This window comes from Typopeltis vanoorti, chromosome 25 (genome assembly GCF_054136105.1).
Source record: "Typopeltis vanoorti isolate ZY-2024b chromosome 25, IOZ_Tvanoo_1.0, whole genome shotgun sequence".
NCBI classification, from domain to species: domain Eukaryota; kingdom Metazoa; phylum Arthropoda; class Arachnida; order Uropygi; family Thelyphonidae; genus Typopeltis; species Typopeltis vanoorti.
The window spans coordinates 5,629,806-5,652,984 of record NC_143573.1 but is presented as its reverse complement, the minus strand read 5'-3'; the positions used below and the strand labels follow the sequence as shown (position 1 = coordinate 5,652,984).

General features: G+C 36.5%; 1 protein-coding gene across 2 annotated transcripts in view; it reads right to left on the bottom strand.

Annotated features, from left to right (window-relative positions):
• The window catches only part of LOC150092500 (vesicular glutamate transporter 1-like), an 81,947-nt gene that overhangs the window by 17,345 nt on the left and 41,423 nt on the right, over nucleotides 1–23,179 (bottom strand). For both annotated transcript variants that reach the window (XM_090414678.1, XM_090414679.1), the window contains exons 6-9: nucleotides 11,805–11,888; nucleotides 9,173–9,294; nucleotides 4,038–4,181; nucleotides 528–660 (exon numbers count right to left, since the gene is read on the bottom strand). In XM_090414678.1, coding sequence (XP_090270804.1) covers nucleotides 528–660; nucleotides 4,038–4,181; nucleotides 9,173–9,294; nucleotides 11,805–11,888 — 483 coding nt within the window. The remainder of the gene's footprint in view (nucleotides 1–527; nucleotides 661–4,037; nucleotides 4,182–9,172; nucleotides 9,295–11,804; nucleotides 11,889–23,179) is intronic.

Here is a 23,179-nt window from a genome sequence, read left to right as displayed (position 1 = left end):
TGTCGCAGGTCAATACCTACATATTGACCTGCGACATCTCCCAATTGTTACCACCCACTTACGTTTTGCTAGCTAGCTGCAGTTCCGTGACTTCTCAGTCGCTACACTCAAATGCTCAACTGCCGCACGATCCCATTTATATCGAAGTTTAAGTGGAAGCCTTGTTTATGGTATGCAACTTACATGACCATCATCAGTGTATCATTACACAGGGATCGATCAAATAGCACAGGTTCTGGTGAGATTCTTAGTAAAGCAACTACGACGTGCATCTTTTCTGCTGTAATTTGTCTCAATGCTTTTATTGATGAGGTGGAAGAATGAGTCCTACATTTCGATGATTATTCCTTGTGGAAAATTACATTTAAAGCGAATTAATTCAAGCACTAAAACTCTCTCTCTCTCTCTCTCTCTCTCTCTCTCTATCTATCTATCTATCCATCTATCTATCTATCTATAATTTGTAAAAATCGTAGTAATTTGTTAACAACTTTCTGAAAAAAAAATTAAAGAGCGGCTGACCTTACCTGAACACGTGGTCACTTTTCGTACTAGCGTTGCTTTCAATTCATACTCACTAATTAAGTAGTCGCACATTAAGCTGGCGAGAATGAGGGTGCCAAAACCAAGGAAATATCCCAATACTGCCAATACTTCTACCTGAAACAGAATACCTCGAACAATTTCTTATTTTAGCTTTCTTATTTTTTTTATATTAAAAAACAAAGAGATAATATTCGCATAATCTTTCATTGGGAATAATTAATAAATAATCGAATTAGGGATTAATTATTAATTGCTAATTCGATTAATAATTTATTTATTTATTAATTGAATCGAAGTAATAAATTAGCGATTAAACGTAATCTCTAATTCATTACTGGGACTAATCAGCTGTTAAAACAGCGTCTTCAACACTTTCATTCTAATGCGGAATCTCACAGATTCATAAAAGTCGCCTTTAGGTTGAGAGAATTTTGCATTTCGATATTCAGAAACTGGAAGCTGTTCAATGGAAGGTAAGTTAGCCAGTCCTATACGGATGTGGCAACTTCCCCTCAAACAACTCTCATTTCCACGTAAGCCGAGGCCATTTCTTCTGTCTGTAGTCTGGCGATGAACATTTCAGCCTCTTCTGCAATACGTTGAACAAGTTCATACCACTACAAACATGGATGTTATAAGTATCGTACCGCATTTTCTCGCAAATTCATTCTCTCCATGATGATCTTCTAGGGAGCCCTCTTTAAAGGCAAAATATGCGTAGGTATCATCGTAAACCATCGAGCTTCGCAGCCCTTTTGTGATGCTTTTCCCTCACATTCAAAGTCTATCCTTGATCTACTATACATCACAAGACTCCGTGTGTTCAGAATAATATTCTAAATGCATGGAATTCTTTAGAATATTATTCTAAATTTACCTATCAACTGTTGTGTCAACTAAACCGATGTTGGATATATGTGATCCAAAACTACACCTTTCTCACACGCTCCCAATTCGTGAATAATAAATCCGAATTATTCGAAATGATCTACAGCGGTGACAAGCGGGACTAAATCTGTTTTCTTCACCAACTACCAAATATCTTTATAAAATTAATATTTAATCCCATGCCGTAAACATTAATCAATTTCGTCAGCATGAATTCAGCGTCATCTCAACTCTGAGCAATTCTCACTTATTAATTCGCAATAAACATCGATACAGTAATGAATAAATAATATTGTTTCCAATATCAGTAATATTCATTCACCGTCTGATATCTCAGAGAAGGTGGTGACCTCGCGTGACTAACATCTCTGAGATGACAAAGTCACTTCTATATTCGAATATGATGAAATAAACGGCCAGAATTAAAATATTTTAGAAAATGTAACCGAAAAATTCGAAACAATAACATTACATCAGAAGCATTAGAATGAATGAAAAATGGAAAATCACCAGGAGAAAACAAAATCCTAATAAATTTCACCCACGATTTATTTGTGTAATATACAAACAGTGTAAGAATACCCAATGACGAGAACCAAGCAATTCTGATTCCCCGGAAGTAAGAATAACTGGGACAACTACAGAGGAATACGTTTATTAAACACAGGGTAGAAGATATGCCGAAATACTAAAGAATTGAATAAACCTTATACTAGACAAATTATAAATGAAGAACAGAGTGGTTTTAGAAAAGGAAGATCCTTCACAGAATCTTTATTCAGCCTGCAACTGCTAATTGAGAAAAGAGGATTTATCTCAGAAAAACATTCTTAGATTATTAAAAAAAACGTTTGACAAGATATGCAGATATGAACTTTTTCATAATCTTAAAACTACTTGCCTATAAATTTATTACAATCACTAGCTGTTTATGTGAGAAAAAAAGGAAAAAATAGCGAAGAACTGAAAGAGTAGTAGACAATAATATAATCAAACAAGTCAATGAGCATTGACAATAACAGAAAGAGAGAAGAAAAGAATCTCTGTAGCAGAAATGGAAAGAGCTTGCAGAACGAACGGATGATAGAATACCCAGGAAGATGATGAACTACAAACCAAAAGGTCAAAGAAATATAAGAAGACCGATGAAACGCTAGGCAGAGACCGAAACAGGCCACTTGGTAGATTCCTGATAGAAGGAAGAAGAAGAAGAAGAAGGTATTATCCTTAGTAGCTGGTCCCTCTCCATACTTTCATAATTCCATCAGTATTTCTCTCGGAAAAGCCCTCTTTGCATTCCCTGACCCGACCAGAACATTTTCTACCTCTCTTCAAAATAAATATGCCAACCATGTGACCTTTATATCACCACTTGTGTCTCCGTACATTCGTTCTTGGTCTGCGTGAGAAGAACCGAATGCTTCATCCAGTTGGTTACGGTACTAACATCACTGGATATGATCTTCATAAATCCGTTTCACCAACTCTACTTCGCAAGTCCCGAAGATAACAGCTTTTGTTTATCCCTACGTGTCTGCATAAGTCACACCTAACCTCAAATATTCAACCTTTTCCTGTATTAATGCATCCTCTGTTGAGCATACGTTACTTCCACTTCATAAAAATTAAATTCTACTTTTAATAACCGCTCACTAACATCCTCGAAACTTTTAATTGAATTGTACAAGTCATTTCTTATCCAGAAAGCGACTCGTAGCTCGACCCTACTGCCTTATCCATACCACTGTAGATACATACGTAAGCATTCTGCACATCTTAATCACTACTTTTATTTTTTCCTGAGATCCTGAAGTCCGTTTTCAATATATTTAGGCCAATCTCCTATATTTAGTGAGTTTCCCATCCACCACGAGGAAACGTCTCTCTAGACTCTTCTTAGAAAATAGTTTACAATACAAATTAAATATTTAAGCACAACGTTTCGTCAGCTTAAAGTAGTAGCATCATCTTGGAACTCAGAATGACAGGACACGAAATCTCTTCTGAACATGGAGAATCACGTGAATGAAGATGAAAGATGCAGTGTTTATCCTCTTTATGATATTCTGTAGTTGGTTACTGTTGATAGGAAGTAAGGAAGTGCTTCAAAAATTTGTTTAGAATCGTAAAGTCCGGTCAGTTGCAATTATTAGAGTTCTGTACTGCTTTAGCGATTTTCGAGGAAAGGCTTTGTAGCCTAACGTTAGATTTGTTAAGTAACTTGGCTTCCTTCCACACGACAAAGAACTTCAATTAACGTTTTAATATTAAAGTATTTACCCTTTCACTGCACTTAATAATTCTGTATCGGAAGGTCTCATTCCACATCGCACAAACCATTACGAAGACATTCATTTAGTTAAAAAAAAACGAATGTGGGTTTGAATTTTCTACGTAAAAATTAATAAAAGCCTGAGTTTCGTCATAATCGAAGTAGACTGGATTGATTTCTATCCAAATATGATTTCTGCCAAGTATTGATTGAGCACAACCTGTTTAAAACCAACGCAAAGACATCAGAATTAGTATTCAGTAATATGAGAGTGAATTTTTGAAATGAACGTAGTGAAATTCTGAAATTATTTTATCAAAACTGCACTTACCAAAGTTGTTTTTAATTCGGCCATCAAGGCAATGGGCTCAATTTTCACAAATACTCTGTACATCCCAAATCCTGCTGCGAACTGGGCGATTCCTATGGCAATAACTTCCTTGGAAGCAAGACTTTGTCTGATTATTGAACACACCTGCACAATAGAAACACGTAAATTGTAGAAATAAATGTCTTTCATTATTTCTCGTCCATAAGTTGCTCTTAAGTGCATTTATTATCTATAAAAATTTATATTTTTCATTAACTAAATGCCAATCGTTATTACAGTGTATAAGAAACTAACAATTAAATATCCATCTCGTACAATATTGCATAAACGCATTCCTTTGCAATATCAATAAAAAAGTAAGCGATCCCATATTTTTCTTCAGTACGTATATTTCATACCACAGAACACGTAAAGTAAAATCTGAAAGAGAACAAGTTCCTTATCTGCTTTGTAAATTATTTGCTAGTCGTGCAATTCAGCTCAAGATGTCTCCATGTATGCAATGTGAACGTGCGCATTCGTGGCGACGCACTTCTCCAACTTGCTATAGTTCCCTTAGTGCACATGCTTAACTTATCAGTGCAAATGAACGCGATTGTTTTTCTATTCAATACCCACCAAAATTCCTCCGCTTAGTCCTCTATTAGCCTTTCTCTAGATCAAAAATAAAAGCAATGTGACGATAATATTTTTTTCTTTATAGTTCTCGATTAGACTCCGAGCAATAGACATTGTCTGAAGTGTTGAAATGCCATGCATATAAAAAAAATAATAATAATAATAAAAATTAAAAGAAAGACGCTCCACTCTTTCCTAGAATCTCCTAATTCTTTTCAAAGCTTTCATTTTCCACTTTTTTCGTGATAATATCAAATGTAAACAAACGAAATAAACACTAAACAATAATAGTTACAGTCAGGGCTACGAGATGGCGCAGGTTTCAGTCAAAACTGTATGATTATCTCTACACTTATCTTTACTGGTAACACTAATCTACCAGAGAGCAACTCGAAATTTAAAAAGCCGCCTATGCATTTTAGATATTAAGAAGCGTAAATCATTTATATGCTATACATTATATTCTTGTATATAATAAAGAACGAAGAAGATTGCACGCTTTGGGTCCAGCCAGAAACCTTTACATCTGGAAGTGTTTGACAAGAAATCTATTCAAGTACATCAGAACTAGTATCACTGTTTACAGAGAATTTGATTCTAATCAAGCTGCCGAATTAACCATAATTTCGCTATTTCCAGATAGAAATAAAACTTCTGCCGTTGTAATAATTCCGACTCTTTTGACAGGTGGTCGAACGGCCACTGATGAGATGTTCATAAAGGTGGAAACCTGCCTGGGCCGGCAATATACACATCCGAAAGGATGCGAGCATATTAGGGGATGCTGGGCATTTCGATGTGAACTCAGTTGCTACTAAGGAAAACTAACTTAGCCGTGAAAAACTTTAATCGTAAACTTATGTTCGCTCACGCTACGCTAAATAGTAAAAAACAAACAAAAAATAAATTTCTTGTCAGGTATAATATAGATCTGCGATTTGTACAAAGAAGGCAGGTGCATATCAGGAAGCGATTTATATAGTAATTTATATAAATCAATACATTCGAGAACCTCCGTAGCTTACTCAGTATAGACGAAACCCTCTGGGTTCGATTCCCGCCAGTAACCTTCATCTGGTCTCTTTCGACTAAAGGTGAGTTATCCGGTCTCACACGGGGGTAGGGGGTTTTCTCACCCGGAAACTCGGGTTTTTTGTCCCCACAGAACAGGCAAACCGGCCGCGTGAACACACGGATTACAGTCACGACCCAGTCATATGTCGGTCCTGAGCCCGAATAAAATTGGGGAGAGGGAGGGAATGGTGAACTACCCTGTAAAAATCTCACCGGGAATATTATGTGACACTGGTTACAAAGTCACCTGCGGCTGGAAACGGCTGAAAAGGGAAACTCAGATCAGATCAGATTCATTCGAGGAACCTTTGGAGCCCATTAAGCTATGAATGGGATACCATGTCATGAAAAGCTATATTTTAGAGGAGCCTTTATAGCACGAGAAGTCACGGATATTATCTTGTAAAATTTCGCGAGAAATAATTTTTTTAGAGAATTTTCGCTAAATATTTTACACTTTTTTGGCTAAAAAAAAAAAAAAAACATGTACTAAAAATTACTGTTGGAATGCACCTGCACTTTACATTTGTTTGAAAAGCTTAATAGGAGTTAAGCCGGATTAGCGCTGAATACCACCAAAATCATAAAGTCTGGCGGCGAGCAATGACGTCAATTCTTTCACTGCTTCTGGATAATCCTGGAATACTCCGTACTAAGAACAAAGGACTGAAGATAGAATAAAAGGCAATGCAGCACGTGGTTAAGGGCTTTTTTTTTTTTGGTCCTTGACTCTTCACCTACCAGGGCTCCTTCCCTAGTTCCAGGATGATCGTTCTTCTCGCCGCCGATGCCAGATGTTAGTCTGCAGCCAGCTCGCTCTACGCTGCGAATAGCAACGGCAGACCTCCAGTGCGTACGACGAAGGAAAACTATCAAGGATTGACCGGATGGAACTATCTACGCGTGTTACCGATTAACTCTCCTGTCGAGATTGTTAGCAAGTAAGCCATTATTTTGTTTGTAGTATGTAATACGATTGTAACTCGAAATTGTAACGGATTGAGAAAGGTTACTTGTTAACTGGCGATTATATTGAATTTTGAATAAGGGAAGAAGTTGTGTTGTTAAGTATGTCTAATTCATAAGTTGCTTGTGATAATGTCTGAATTAGTATTATTTAAGTTTTGAATGTGTTTGAAGAAAGTTGAATGTAATCCCTCCTGAAATACTTATGCATACTTGTAAGCCAAGTTGTGTCAGAGAAGACACTTTTATATCAAGGAAAAGTAGGTTTTTCTGATAGTGAAAGCACTATAGTTTCTGTTGCTCAGATAGCAAGTAAATTTTTGTGTCAAAGTGTTTTTGATTAAGTTAATCTTAAATTAACTTTTATATGCTCTGTGTCACATCTTTTAGTTTGATAATAAACATGTTTTTGTTTTTGTAACTACTGCCTGGTTCTCATTCCTTAGGCAATGCACTATCCCGAAAATATTAACGATCCTGCGGGAATGGAATACAGTAACGAGCCACGACATGCACATGAAGGATTTGTATGGAAGTTTTAAATTAATTTTGTCATCTTCTCTCCCTGACTTACAAACATAAAAGGGTCAATTAAGTGGTGCAGTCGTTAAGATAAATAAATTTCTTAATGACATTGTGCGACTGCTCAGGGACTGTTACGTTAGATAGACTTACAACACGAGGTCTAAATAACAACAGAAAAAGGGGGGCAAGAAATAATATTAAGTAAGGAAGTAGATAGACAGATAAAAGGAAAAGGAAAAGAAAGTAAATAATTTGCAAAGGAGAAACCGACAAGGATTTAATAAAATTAATATAATAGAAAGATATAAAAAATTTACGATCTGTTGGGAAATAAAAAACTAGGATAAAATGGACGCTTAAGTGCTATCTTATTTTCTTTTAAAGCAGGGGTATTACTCAATATAAATGAAGCAGATAAGATGAATTTTTCCGGAGAAAAAAAGTGTACTTTATTTGTAATGAATCCAGGTTATGGCGTATGCTTCTTATGGAAAAAAAGTGCTTCCTAACCTGATTAGGAAATATTATGCACTTCGGAGAAATTTTGAACAAAGGAAGCCATCAAGGATGACAGTCACAAAGTAGTCAGAACGTATGCGATCAGTTAACAAAAGCGATTAGATAAGACTTTGGGTTTAGCTGAATGTCCTCCATATCGGATCCACTGGAAAATGAATGAATGTCATTCAGGCCAATTAGTTACCAGAACTGTGTGTGTGTGTGTGTGTGTGTGTGTGTGTGTGTGTGTGTGTGTGTGTGTGTGTGTGTGTGTGTGTGTGTGTGTGTGTGTGTGTGTGTGTGTGTGTGTGTGTGTGTGTAATTTTGGTGAAAACAGATTTATATTCATTCACAACTGCTTATTGATCACAATGAGATTTTGCGAGGTGGATGGAAAGAAATTCAATCAACAATGATTTTAATATAATTTTGTAATTTGCATTATCCCCATGAACTGCTCCTTGAAATTTTACAGCAACAGTCTACAAAAGGAAAGATCAAACCATCAGTAAATACCATCATATAAGAAATTCAAGATCCAGCATCATTATTGAACAAACACTTCCTCGTTTAAACGAGAAGCCACATTGCAATGATGGAAAATGTTGCAGATCGGAGAGCCACAGAGAGCATTGTAAGTGGATAGTGAATGAATTCAAAAGGTGCATTCGTAATGGATGGTATTAAGTATTAAAAGTTTTGGGCTGCAAAGTCAGACGGAGGTACGTAATGTAGATTCTAGAATATTTCAGTCCTTGTTCGGTTACGATAAACAATAATATTATCTGATCTGACTGAGTCAACATTGCCCAAGTATGAAGTTGCACTATCATCCATTGGTAAAGTGTCTGATATTATGATGGTTGACTATGGAACCGCCCACACTTTCTTCCTTATGATTATTAGTCTTTTTGCGTCACTTCCCATTCTGTAATTACTGAACTTGAAATCGCTTCTCATTTGGGAATTTATTACATTATAATAAACTTCGTGTCAACAACTACATCGACATTTTGGGGTATTTTTTGTCAATTACTTTGCCATTATTGATTCCGCTCCTATGTAAATTAGCATTCTAATTGTGGACTGGACTCTGCTCCTGTTTTCCGAACAATATGTTCTGGGTTTACATCTCGATTATTATGTCTATGATTGTCATATGAACGTGACTACTCACTGGGAGACCACCGTTCTGCTAATAGTAGGATTCAAGTGACTTGAAAACGTTCCTGACCAATGAGATTTAAAGTGTTCGTGGCGGATTCGCTAAAAAATATATTTTGTATAGTTCGAAGTGCTAAGCCTGAGTGATGATCATAACAGACTCTAAAAAAGTCGGTTTCCAGTTCAAGTGTTGACTACCGAAGCTGATTGTGGTATACAGCAATCTAGGCATGGAATTTCGTCTGTATATTTACACACGCACACATGAAATGATTTTAAACAAAACTTACCTCTCTATTCCTATTTGGATCTGCATTCCCTTCGTTTTCTAATCTCATAATTCTTTCCTTAGAAGATTTGGAAACTATGAATACTGCAAGCCAAATGGTAAACCACGCCAGACCCAAAGCACCTAACAAACAGGCAAAACCATATAACAACTTATTCTTCAATGCATTTAAAAGTACAACTTAGCATCATTTTTATCAATCTATAAGAGAAATAAAACCTAAAAAGTTTCTTAAAATGAAACAACCATAAAACTTTCTCTGGTGAATGGATAATTGTATATCAGGATGAAATAAAATGTATTTTTACATAAAAAAATCCTACATCGAGTGGACCTAATTCATTAGACGCGACTATAGAACAGTGCTTTGGTAGGTGTCTTCCCAGCGTTGAAACAGCCCCGACATAAATATACAACAGAGATGTATATTTGTGTTTTTCTTACCTGTTCCATGGTTGAAGAATGAACTTCCTTAGCACAGTCGGCATAGAAGTCCTTTGGTCGAATAAAAGTAGGTCCGAACCCTGTCTAGGAAGCGAAGAACCTTTATTCCAAATGAACCTAATTTAGCAGGTGTCATAACAGGGCAAAAGGGTTCTCTCTTACAAGAAACTGCAGTTTTTTGTCCCTTAAAACAGACAAACCGATCCTTAGACCATACGCAATTGACAGACGTAATACCCATGGCCTTTTAAAATGAGTTTCGTCAGCCGTAATTACAACTAACCAAGCTGATGAATTTAAATAACAATATTGTTAAACACATATAACTCACACAAAATATTTCGACATATGCTTCGCGTTCAAAATGTTATTATTTCTGGAACTGTAGATGCAGCAGGAGTGCCTGCAGGTAACTCACTCTTAGGGATTTGGAATAACGAATACAAAATTACGTAAAATAAGTAAAGCAATTAGACGCAATAAAGGTGACACAAACACTGAGGATAAAGATATTCTTGATGTATGGAGTAATTACTTTCAAAGATCTGTAAATGGAAAGAGAAATAACAGCATGATAGTAGAAGACAACCTGAAATGTGGAAAGGGAGTTGGAGTAGATAATCTTCGAACAGAAATGCTCCAATACAGAGGTATCAAAGCTTTACAGTAGCTGTACTGCATAATTCATACGGCCTGGTCAGAGGGTCCAATTCCAGATCATTGGACCAGAGCTATCATAGCACGCATCTATAAAAAAAAAAGAGAGAGAATAAAGCTGACTGTGAGAATAACAGACGAATATCTCTACCGAGTGTTTCTGCTACTATTTATGCAAGTATTCCTGAGAAATGGCTAAGAAAAATTGTGGTGGAGAAACTTGGAGTTGAACAAGCTGGATTCAAGTGGCCAAACAGAGGTTGCGAGGATCAAATTTTCACTTGAAGACAAATACATGAGAAATCATGGGAAAAAAACAAAGATCTCTATTTAGGTTCCGTACATCTGGAAAAGGCATATAACAGGGTGCCAACAGGAAATCTGCTCAAAACAAAGTTATATGGTGTCAATGGGACATTATATCAAGCAATCGACAGTTTCTATTTAAGTTGCAATTCAGCACTTAGGCTTGTAGGAGATACATGAAGATGGTTTGAAGTTGAATTAGATATGATGCAAGGGTGCATATTACCACCAATGCTATTCATTTTCTATATGGATCACATTATTAAAGAAAGTGATACGAAATCTGACATCATAATTGCTGATATTAATCTTAGCTCTTTACTGTATTTATATGATGTTATACTTCAGAATAAATACAGGAAAAGTCTTCATGATTCCCTGACCAAATTTGATAGCTGCTGTAATACATTTGACATGTTAATTAGCAATAACAAGACGAAGACAAGGAAAACAGGTAGAAACATTGAAAACATCAACTGCATCCTGAATAGAGAAGTTATAGAACAAGTAAAATATTTTATCTATTTAGCCACAATTTTTTAGTGAAGATGACAACTTAATCTGGAAGTAGATGACAGAATCAGCAAAGCTGATATGGTAGGAAGTCAACTGAATAAATTTATATGGAATAAGAGAGAAATTAGTCGGAACACTAAATTAGATGTACACAAGACAGTGTTGAAACCAATTTTAACTTATGGATCTGAGAGCTTGGTTAGAAGTAAAACACTTGACCAAAGACTTAAGACTGCAGATATGAGAATCCTGGGAAAGATGAATGAACAGATGGCATCAATGGCAGTATCATATTAAAAACGAGGATAATAGGAAAGAACTGCCATGGTCATTCGATTCCCATCCTTGACAAGATCAACTTTATCAAGTCGCTTTTGGCTAAAGGTGAGTTAGCCAATCTCATACTTAGGCTGGGGGTTTTTCGTACCGCAGAACATGCAAACTGGCCCAAGAAAACATACATCTACAAACATTGAACACCCTGGCAGTTATAAGGCTAACCACATTATCCTCGAGATATAGATGCGGTTAAATGAATAGAAAATCCGTGTCAGCGCAAGGTAAAAGAGGAGAAAAGGAATAAGAAGGAGAATTGGTTAATAACAAATTTGAGCACATGAGACGAACTACATCGTTGCCGTTTTCAGTTAAAAAGAATCACAGTATCATAAGTTAAACATTACCTTACAGACTGCAGTGATGCCTCTTACCATAGATGTAAAATTCTGATTTCCACATAGTACGATCATTCCGACAGTTTATTGCTGTAAACAGAAAAGTTCCAAAGTACATGCCTGCAGGGAAAAAAAAGAAGAATACAGTTATGGACTAACAACATTACACTTATAGAAATGGCAATAGTAGTAGGGTGGCCACTAGTGACCAGATCAAAATCAAAATAAGATAAGGAATCGTGACGTCATTGTGGGCATGACGTCATGAGATTGGAATGTTTGGAATTTCCCTGCGAGCATATGTGTCAATGGCTTCAGTTCTTGTGTTTTGGTTTGCGTATGGAATTGTGGATGATGGTAGAGATACGGATACATGTTGTGTTTGGTGGCACACTAGTGACCAGATCAAGATCAAGATAAGATAAGGGAACATGACATGAATGTTTGTTATTGTTATCAGATGAAGATATGTGATGTCATTTGTTATTTGTAAATAAGTGACGTTGTTGTTTTGAACGGAAAGGGATATATATTAGTGTATAAGGAATCGTGTCGTGATTGGTGGGACACTTTTAACCAGATCAAGATCAAGATGAGAAAGAATTGTGACGTGAATGTTTGTTGTTATAGAGTTTGGAATGTTTGGAATTTCTCTGGGGCCCTTGTCTGTCGGGGACTTCACGTGGTGTGTTTGGTGATATTTAGAGATAAGAATCGTGACGTTATGTGTTTGGAAATTTCTGAGGAACATATGTCTCTCTGTGATATCACATGGTGTTTTGGTTTGGCTATGGAATTGCAGGCGATGTTTTTCAGATAAGATATCTTGGAATTTTCTCAAGGTGACACACATCCTTCATTGTCATCATGTTTAGTTTGGTTGTCTATAGATGGGTGTATTAATTTCCAATACATATTAAATTAAAAAATACATATTAAACATTTTTCCCAGGGTTGTGTATTAGTCAAGCTTTCTGATGTGACTAATGTTTACAGTGATATAGTTGTTCGAATCACTTCCTTTCCTACATGTATCACAGTTTCTTCAAAGGTAAATTTCCCAGGATTATGTATTACTCAACCTTTCTGTTGTGAGTAATTGTTTTCGAGATGATATAGGAATTGATTATTACACTACTGATGGGTAGCAAAGGTTCACAATTTGACCTTGTGTGATCATTGAGAACTAAGTTATTCATTGCTACATGTTGTCGTTATTGATTTTCCCTTGGTTCTGATTTTTTTATAAATAGACTAATGGCTCGCTGATTCCATTTGACATTCTACTATTTGTAATATTTGTATGCATTCAGAAGATTGTAGTTTCAAAATGAGTTTTTCTGGAGAAAAGGTAAGTTAATTTATGTCATTTTTATAGCAATGTCATTGAAAATTAACATTACTTGAATTTTAGTGACTACATTAGTGAATTTTGTCTATAAAGTTATAAGGTGGTTTTTGCAATGGAAAATTAAAAATCATGTTAATGATTTTCAATCTGTTTTGTGTTAAGTGAAATCCCATAAGCCTATATATACAGGGTGTTCGGGATAAATTTGACATATTTATAATTAATTATATTTTTCCGTAAGTTACATGTATTAACACACACTTCTCTTCATTTAAAAGTTTGGACCCTTCTTCATTCATTATACAAGATGTCAGAAAGGATGGATAGCTGGAACCCACCTGAATCATGGAAGAGAATAACTTGTATCATGATGATTCGTGCCCGCCATCAAAATAAGGATATTACGACTGCTGCCCAATGCTCCCTGAATACAGTAAAAACAATCAGGCATGAACTAGAGACTTGCAATGGTGACTACGAGGATGTAGCAAGAAGAAAGATCCCTAGCAGACGATCTGATTGCGTTCGTACAGCAGAATTCCTCGCAAATCTGCAGGAACAGGTGTTGAAGAACCCTGGCATTGGAATTCGGGCTTTGTTCGTGGAGTTGCTAACTGTAGTCAAGCCCTGGATAACAAGGGTAGGCAATGGTAGGCCGTATGTATGGCAGCAGGATTCGGCCCCTTGCCACACCTCTGGGAAAAGTCAAAAATGGTTGTCTGAAAATTTCTACGACTTCACCAGTCCAAATGTTTGGCCTCCAAACTCCCCAGACCTTAACCCCATGGATTATTTTGTATGGGGCGCAGTTGAAAAAGACACCAATCGCACTTCCAGTAATACAAAAGCCCAGTTAATGGATAAAATTAAAACAGTTTTTGCGGCCCTTCCCAGGGAGACTGTAGCATCAGCTTGTTCGAGGTTCCGAAGCAGAATTGAAGCTGTGATCGATGCTAATGGTGGTTATTTTGAGTAAATCTTGTTGATAGTATTGTAATTAACTCTGCCTGTAATGTTTTTTTGTCAATTCATTAAATTTAATAGATACAAAGAAGATTTTCTTTTTCCTTACGAAACTGTCAAATTTATCCCGAACACCCTGTATATAGGTTTATATAAAACTATATATATATAGTTTTTTTTTTTATTGGGAAAAGATATTGAGTGTGGTTATTTAGTAATATTGTGTTAGTGAAACCATTGTTTAGTGTCGAAATTGCAAAAAGAACATTATGATGAGTAACATTTAGTTTTATTTTTTGGTTGTTAGGATTTTGGGGAAAATTTTGAGGGCTGATGTTTAGTAAAATAGTGTTAGTAAAAACATCATGATGTAGTCTCGAAATTGCAAAATCACCTTATAATTTTTTATTTCTAAATGATATTTCTGAATAGAAAGTAATTTAAACATTTTTTTTTTAATAGTGATCATCCGTTATTCATTTTGTTGATGGTGATGGGAATAGATTCATTCATCAACCCATTTTTGTAGAGGTTGATTTGGCAGGAGAAAATAGTGGAGAAAATGAACTAAGCACAGGACATGGTATTAATCCTCATGTAACAATCGCTGGTGTGGCTGGAGGAAGTCGCGACCCCCACAAAATTATATAATTTACATTCAGTTTCTGGATGTGAAACTAAACTGTCTACTTCTACTACTATTGAACTCTCACTCTGCAGGGACTTTTATACTGTTTCGGTGGCCCGATCACGTAATTCTATCAAGTATCAAACTCGACAATTGGAATATCAAATACGATTTCGTGATCTTGAACTCTTTTTACCAGAGTGTTTTTTTGAAATATTTCGAGATATGCTTAATGAGGTCATTCAGCATTTATCGAGTTCAGGAACTTTTTCTCACATTCGGTTGGGCGTTAGTGCATCCAGTTTAGAAAGCAATATAAAATTACCCTTCATGTTGCTTTCTGAACTAACCATCCAAAGGAATAGTTGATGCATTTTTTGTTGTCGCCCAATCGAAACGTGAGTTTCTTTTGGCAAATGATTTTGTTATTGATGTTGTTCTGATTAACATCTGTAACAATGGTGGTGGAAGAACCAATATAAAAAGAAGAATGCTGCTTAGCCTGGATGAATTTGTGAAAATAAAAAAGAGCTGTTGTGGAAATTAACAACAAGAATAATCTTTGCATGGCCTGAGTACTTATTCTGGGTGTTTCTTCACACACTGATGATGTTGCAACATACAGAGAAGTGGGTTTAGATCATAAAAATTTACAAACAAAGAGGGCTTTATCTCTCCACAAAATTGCAGGGGTTCTGCTCATTTTTTGTGCTATTCCAGAAGCAGATCTCTTTCAAAAGCATTTGACTCTGAAATACCAAATCGTAATTTTTTTGGCAGATGCTAATTTTTCTGTGGTGTTTCAGGGGCCAAATGCAAGTAAACAGATCTGTCTTTTATATCACAAACAGCATTATGATTTAGTGCGTAGCGTACCAGCTCTGTTTGGGGTATCTATTATTGCCCCACTTGCTTTCGAACATTCAAAGACTCTATCAAATTCCAAATTCATAGATGTAAAAACATATTTATCCATTGTCACACAAATGCCAGTCATAGTGTGCAGGGATCTTCTTTTATGCAAGTCATGCGATAGATTTTTCTATGGCAACGAATGTCTGAATTTGCACATACAAAATAATATTTGTTCAAAACTCCATCATTGCAGACAGTGTTTGGCTACTTTCTCTACAGATAAAAGCCATGTCTGTCCACCTGAAAATTTCTGCACCCACTGCAAATCAGTTCACCCAAAATAGATGTGCTTTGTGCAAAAATTGGAGGTCTAAAATAAGCAAATTTCTATGAATTTTTTTCACACAGAAACTATAGCTAAAAATCATCATCATGTACTAGTCATGTATAGCTGATTTCGGTTGTCATGAACGCGAGTTCTGGAGTGAAAACTGTGTAGGTCAATTCCTAGCTGTTTTCTGTCAAGAATATCATGAAAAGAGATTGAAATGGTGAGATCCTTCGGACTGTCAAACCAAAATATGAAAATATTCGTGTAATTGCGCAATTTCTGTAGTTTTGATGAGTATTTTATTTTGGAATATCTTTTTTCAAAAAATTTCCAATCCCGTGTAGTGTTTCACAGATCGAAGATACTTGCTATCTATTATGACCCTTTAAACATCATATTTCTTGATAGTTTTTCCTACATTAGTGTTGCTCTTAGGAAACTCCCGGTCATGTTCGATCTCCCAGAAGTACGTAAGGGTTTCTTTCCTCATAAGTTTCACACATCCAATTCTCTGGATCATTGCAGAGTCATCCCTGAAAAATCATATTTCCAGCCAGAATTTATGAATAAAGAAACTTGTACAGAGTTCGAGACTTGGTACGAAATTCAGCTAGACACTGAATACTGTCTGAAAGCAGAACCTTTAGCTTATACGAAAGATGACGTTCGTGTTTTGCATGACAGTTGCAACACTTTTCGCACTCTCTTCATACAGCTCGCCCAGATTGATCCCTTTCTCCATGACATTACAATTGCAGGAGTATGTTTGAGAGTATTTCTCCAAAACTTTTTGAAACCTAACACATTGGCCATACTTCCTGCTCGGGGTTACATAGGGACAAACGTGCAAAGTCAAAAGGCTTTGGCTTGGCTCAAATGGCAAGAACAACAGAACAACATAACCATACAACATGCACGTTCTGTGGGGGGAGACGTCTGCATTGAATCTTATTTTGTCGATGGGAAATGTGGAAGCTTAATTTTTGAATATTACGGTTCTTCTTCCATGGTTGTCAAAAGGGCTACAGACCAAGTACATTCCAACCATACAGAAACACAGACATGATTTTTCTTTTTGAGCAAACGAAGAATCGTGAAAACTATTTTCGTAGCAAAGGATTTGACATTATCTCAATTTGGAAATGTCAGTTTAATGCAGAAATTTCTGAAAACACAGCCTTGAAAAACTTTATTGCTGCTCTTAATATTCCAGATCCCATATTACCTCATAGTGCTCTGCATGGTGGCAGAACCGACTGCTACAAAATGTATCACAAAATTCAGTCAGAAGGGGAAGTTATTCGCTATTTGGACTTCAATAGCCTTTATCCATGGGTAATGAAATACCAGGTATTTCCTATGGGGCATCCCGAAGTTATTATCGATTATTTCGACTATTCTTCTGGGTATACTTCGGTATTTGCCATGCAAAAGTGGAAGAACCTACTGATCTCTTTTTACCGGTTTTGCCCATCACAGTTAACGAAAAATTAATCTTCACCCCCTGTGTGGAAAGCATGCTTCTGAAATGGCCCCATTATGCTCTCATACGGACTGATCATTTACAGGTTATTGGTGTACTCCAGAATTAGATTTAGCACGTTCTCACGGGTATAAAGTTATAGAAATTTACAAGGTGTGACATTTTTCTCAAAAATTTGAAGGGGAAGAAAACTTCTTTGCTCATTATATTGATACCTTTCTGAAGCTGAAACAGGAAGCATCTGGATGGCCTGAAGGTCAAAACCAACAGGCTTATCTGGACGAGTTTTTGCTAAGGGAAGGTGTTATGCCAAATTGTCAAATAGTGAACACATTAGTAAAAACCCTGGAAAACGTTCACTTGCTAAGATTTGTTTGAATTCTCTATGGGGAAGGTTTGGCATGAGAATGTTAAGAACTCAGACCCAGGTAATTTCCTCTTATGAAGACCTCGTAGAACTTTTTTTAGATAACAGTAAACTTATCCAAGATGCCAGGTTAGTTTCAGAAGAGCCGATGATGGTTGCCTACTCTCCTATTGAAGGAACTGAGCCTGTAAATAGGAAAGGGAATACTGTCATCTCCTCATTTGTAGCTGCCTATGGTAGGATAAAGTTATACGAGGTCATGGAACCTTTGCAAAAACGGCTTTTATACATAGATACTGATTCTGTCATTTTCATTGAAAATCCGGGCGATTTCTCACTGTCCACTGGTCACTACTACCTTGGGGAGCTAGGCGACGAACTCGACGGTGACTTTATTGTTGAGTTTGTTACCACAGGCCCCAACTCTTATTCCTATAGAATGCAAGGGGGTAAGATTGTTACCAAATGCAAAGGCATTACTTTAAATTTTCATGCGGTCACTGAGATTAATGTGGAATCTATGATAGCAGCAGTAAGATGTGAGCCACAAAACATCCAAATTCCTGTACCAATTGAGTTGACAGCTCCATTTGTCCATAGAGACAAATGGAGCTGTCAACTCAAAACGGCCTCCGTAACAAAAAGATTTGGATACACTTTTGCGAAGCGCATAGTGTCAACAGACACATGCACTTTTCCGTATGGGTATTTTAAAGGATAATTCTTTACACTCACATACCCCATAAGCAAAAGATGCCATCTGTGGGACAGAAAACTAAACAACATTCTACCTGGTAGGTAAAAATCCATGGTTGTTTCCCAACACGATAATTTGCGGTGTCACCCTACTCTTGTATAGTTTTCACATCAATGTTATTGTTATTATTATTCCACAATAGCTTTTTTCTTTCTTTCTTAGAATTTAAAAAGAAAAATTCGTCTTGGCATGATTACATGGTGACGGTGATAAAAAATAATAATCTAGTAAAAAAATAATTTTTAAATGTTGATAAGGAGATTTTTTTGATATTAAAAGCAAGTATCTATTTCATTTTTACATGATCTCTGATTATATAAAAATAATCACAGTCTAATTATGTTATCATTTTCGATATGTTCATACATCCATTTACATGCATTATTTCCGGAGCTACTCAGTCAGGAAAAACAACATTCGTGTTGTCTCTCATAGAACATTGTAATCAACTAATCAAACCACCACCGGAGCGAATCATTTAATGTTACAGTGAAAATCATGATAAATTTAAAAAATTTACCAATATAGAATTCGTGAATGGTTTGAAGTTACCTGAATTTGATTCTAATATAAGAATTTTACTCATAATCGATGATTTGGTTCACCAGGCTAAGGACAGCACGGAAATAGCTGATGTTTTCATAAAAGGTTCACATCACCGTAACCTTAGTGTCATTCTACTGACATAAAATTTATTCTGTAAAGGAACACATTTTCGTACAATTTCTCTCAATAGTCATTATGTTATTGCTTTTAAAAATCCTCGAGACTCTTTACAGTTTTCTCATTTAGCTTCCCAAGTATTTCCAGGACAAACGAACGTGTTAGTTCAGATTTATAAAGATGCAACACGCAAACCCTACTCATATTTAGTTTTAGACTTGAGACAGGAAACACCTGATATTTTACACTTAAGGTCACGGATTTTGCCAGGAGAAGAACCCAATACAGTGTTTATCCCTGAATGACTGATAGATTCAAACGCTATGAATATCTCATCAAGTACTTATCTCATTCCTCTCCCAAATAAGCAAATGATGCTTTAAAACATTGCACCTCTAGCCAAATCACCACATTCTGTGAAATCTGCAAAAATGTTTTATGTGGAAATATTCCACTAAAGCATAATCAGAAGTCACGCCTACGAAGGAAAAAAAAAGTATAAGAGCACTAAGTAACAAATTGCTTCCTTTCATTACTAGAAGAAAACTGGTTTTACAGCCCGGAGAAGCACTGTTCCCATTATTAGGCAGTATCATTGTTCCTTTATTGAGTTTACTTATTAGAAAATGAATATGTTTAAAAAATTTACGCTTCTCCACTCACCAGAGGAGCGTGAACTATACACACTCGATGACGAAATGAGTGCCATTTTAAAAATAAGAAATAAACATGCAGATGAAAATGTAAAAGCATATTTAAATGTTCTGCAAAAGTATTAAGGTTTGAAAAACCAATTGGCTCACACAGAAGGAGAGCAACAGGAACATAGACTGTCACATCCAGAACTTACACTGAACAAACCGAATACCCAGAACCATTCCCATTAACCATCAACATCAGCCAGTACCAGTGAGGAAAATTCTTCCACTCCAATCCCCTCCCCGCAAGAGAGCTCGAAGAAGGAATACCAAATTCATCTCTTTATCTCCCCGAAAGCTGCGTGGGAATAAAAAACTGGTGTGGAAAAATGGTAAGTGAAAAAAAAAAGTTTTTTTAATTATTTTTTTATTTTCAGTAAATGATCTTTAACAGCATTAGTTACTACAATATCATTTAACCACAAATCCTTAGAATAACATTTGCTAATAATATTTTGCATAGAAAGACCAGGACATCTCAATATTAAAAAATACACACAATGCAAACCACAGATTCCTTAGCTTGTACAGCTACAGAATTATAATGCCATTTATTAGTGTTGATATTCAGAAAGTTAACAATATCGTTTTCGGGTGGACGACCGAAGCTGTCTAAAAAATCACCGTGTTTGTCTTCAATATAGATAGTTTGCCAATGTTGTCTTGGCAACCAGGTCGGATCTGTGCTCAGGAAGAACATCGACTGTTGTTTTCTGATCGGATGTTGTGGGAATTCATCACGAGCACAATCACCTAAACCCACTTTTCTTTTGGTGGGTTCTAACTCTAGTATGCTTATTAATTGTTCAGTGTTCATAGTCCAGTAACAGAGAACGATCCTTTGTTACGGATAACGTACACTCAAATTCTGCATAAAGAACCCCTGTGATGTTTTCAGGAAGAGGTTGAGAAAATTTAACTTCGAGTCGCACACTTCCGCTTCTTAACAGGCTGACATGGGAGGACAGCGGCATTTTGATCTGGCGATAAGTCAAATCCATAGAGAACGTTTCCCTTTACGTATTCTTCATAAGAAATGTCATTACCACAGTCTGTCTCTGTTGTATTTGCTTAGTGATGTGAACAGTGACATATAACATCTGCTTAATGCCTTTCTTTGAAGTTCGGAGTCAAAGGTTGTGAGGGATACTGAATACCGCCAGCTGTCACTACAAGAAAATTCAGATCGAAATGAAGAAAATTAAATGGATTTCTATTGAAAGTACCATTAAATCCATCACTTGCAACCAGTCCAATAATTAATCTAGATGGTATTTCACCTAGATACCGATTGTCTCGTGTGGCATCTGACACACCCTTGGCAATCGAAAAATAAGACACTTGCACACGATTGATGGGATATACCATGTTTGATTTGTCTAACACAGACAGCTGAGCCAGTTGAATCTTTGGGATTATTTTGACTTTGCGGACAAACAGTGTAGCCTCTTCAATTTGCACTTTAGCCTTAGCATCGGCATTTGCAGTCAGTAAACAAAATTCGGAAGAACTGCGAACCATACGAACACGAACAGTAACGTTGTTGATCAAGTACCAGTCTTCATGCATGATGCCAGCATGTATTCGCCCAAGCATCTCGACACTTTTCGATTGGTTAATTCGAGCTTGTCGTCTACGCATCCCACATTCACTTTTCGTAAACATATCACTAACATTAGCCACATCATCTTTAACAAGTAGTTCATTTGTCAGCTGACTGTTTTTAGCATTTCTGTCATAATTTAGTAGGTTTTCAATATAACCCCTATAAGGATACGTGTCTGATAGCACATTCACTAGTTTATCTTGGAGAAAAAAGTCAATTTGACTGAACAGGGAATGGAAAAAATTATTCACAACACCAACTGAAGAATCTTCCATAGGTTTATTATCATTGTCACTGATGCGCACGCGAACACATAGGTATGATTTTCCCAAAACCAAATATTCTTCAGATGTACCTGGTATGCCAAACTCCACAGGACCTCCACTGTCAGTACTGGATATTGGTTGGTAAGTGACATAAGAACTTCTTTCCACATACATGTTGACACGAGGGTGGGAAAAAAGATCTAACTCTGACATCATATCCTCAGCAAAAGATGTCATCTCGCTTGCGCTTTTTAGTATTCGTTTTTTCCTTCTTGCTTCCTTGACCTCTCTGAAGTAATCGACTCTGAGCCTTTTCAGCAATGGTTTTCCCAGCTTCTGATGCTCTGTTTATAAAGGCTCGACATATAGGTACCCCTTCCAATACATCTCCTATCATATACTGTCCGGCTTTTAAGGCTTGACGACCGACAAATTGAGCTGCAGATTTTAAAAGTGGACTTAGAAAGAAGAAGGCACTTCTGAAAATGCTACCTAATCCGTACCCACGCTGTATTGGGGGACCCGTAAACATTTGAGCCCCACCTGCCTGCAATGTGTAATATCTGATTATCTCAGATATTACACATCGGAACTAAATGACTGAAATGTTTGTTTACCTAACGGATAATAATTAGGTTGAGCAAAAACGAAGGAACACTTAGTGCTGCACTGAACAACTCGTAACAATGGTGCACATGTATTACCAACTATCTGTTCTTGGATTAAATCAGAATAAACAATATTTGCGGCTACACCCCTCTTTATATCAACTGGATATTTCCCTGTGATTTTACCTTTCAGTTTAACACCTATCTGATTAAAACCCAGTAGAAGGCCCAAACCCGAGGCCGCCTTGGGAAACAACAGGTTGTAATCTTTTGGGACTGGTGTTGTTTGAGAATTGAGAAATGGTGTTGTTTGGGTTCTTTTTTACAGTAATCACAGAACTCACATCAAACACCGCTTGAAGTTCAGAGGTTGAATTGTAACTGCCATGGGAAATATTGTATACTTTGTAAACTCCTTCTTTATACTTCTCGAAAATTTTCTTTCCTGTGATGGTGTTGTTGTGAATAGTGTTGGCTCCTCCTCCAAATCCACGTATCATATGAAACTCATCACAACCGGAATTGATGTTATTAAATTCTCGAGGAAGATGAATTTCGGCAAGAGCAACTTCCAATTTACCTTTGAGTCTGATCTCGTGTGGTAATTTCACTTGAAATTTCGTTTGCGTGTTAGTAGGAAACATTTTCATGCTGGCGTTACTGGGAAGGATTAAGTAAAACATCTTCGCTACAAACCCAAGAATTATACGATGAGGGATAACCGAGCCACTTAACAAAATACTGAAACTTTCCTTTCAGTATTTTGTGCATGCCCTGTTTAAGTACTTGTTCGATTAGATACACGTCTTCCAGAAGTTCATTGGGTATATTAGCC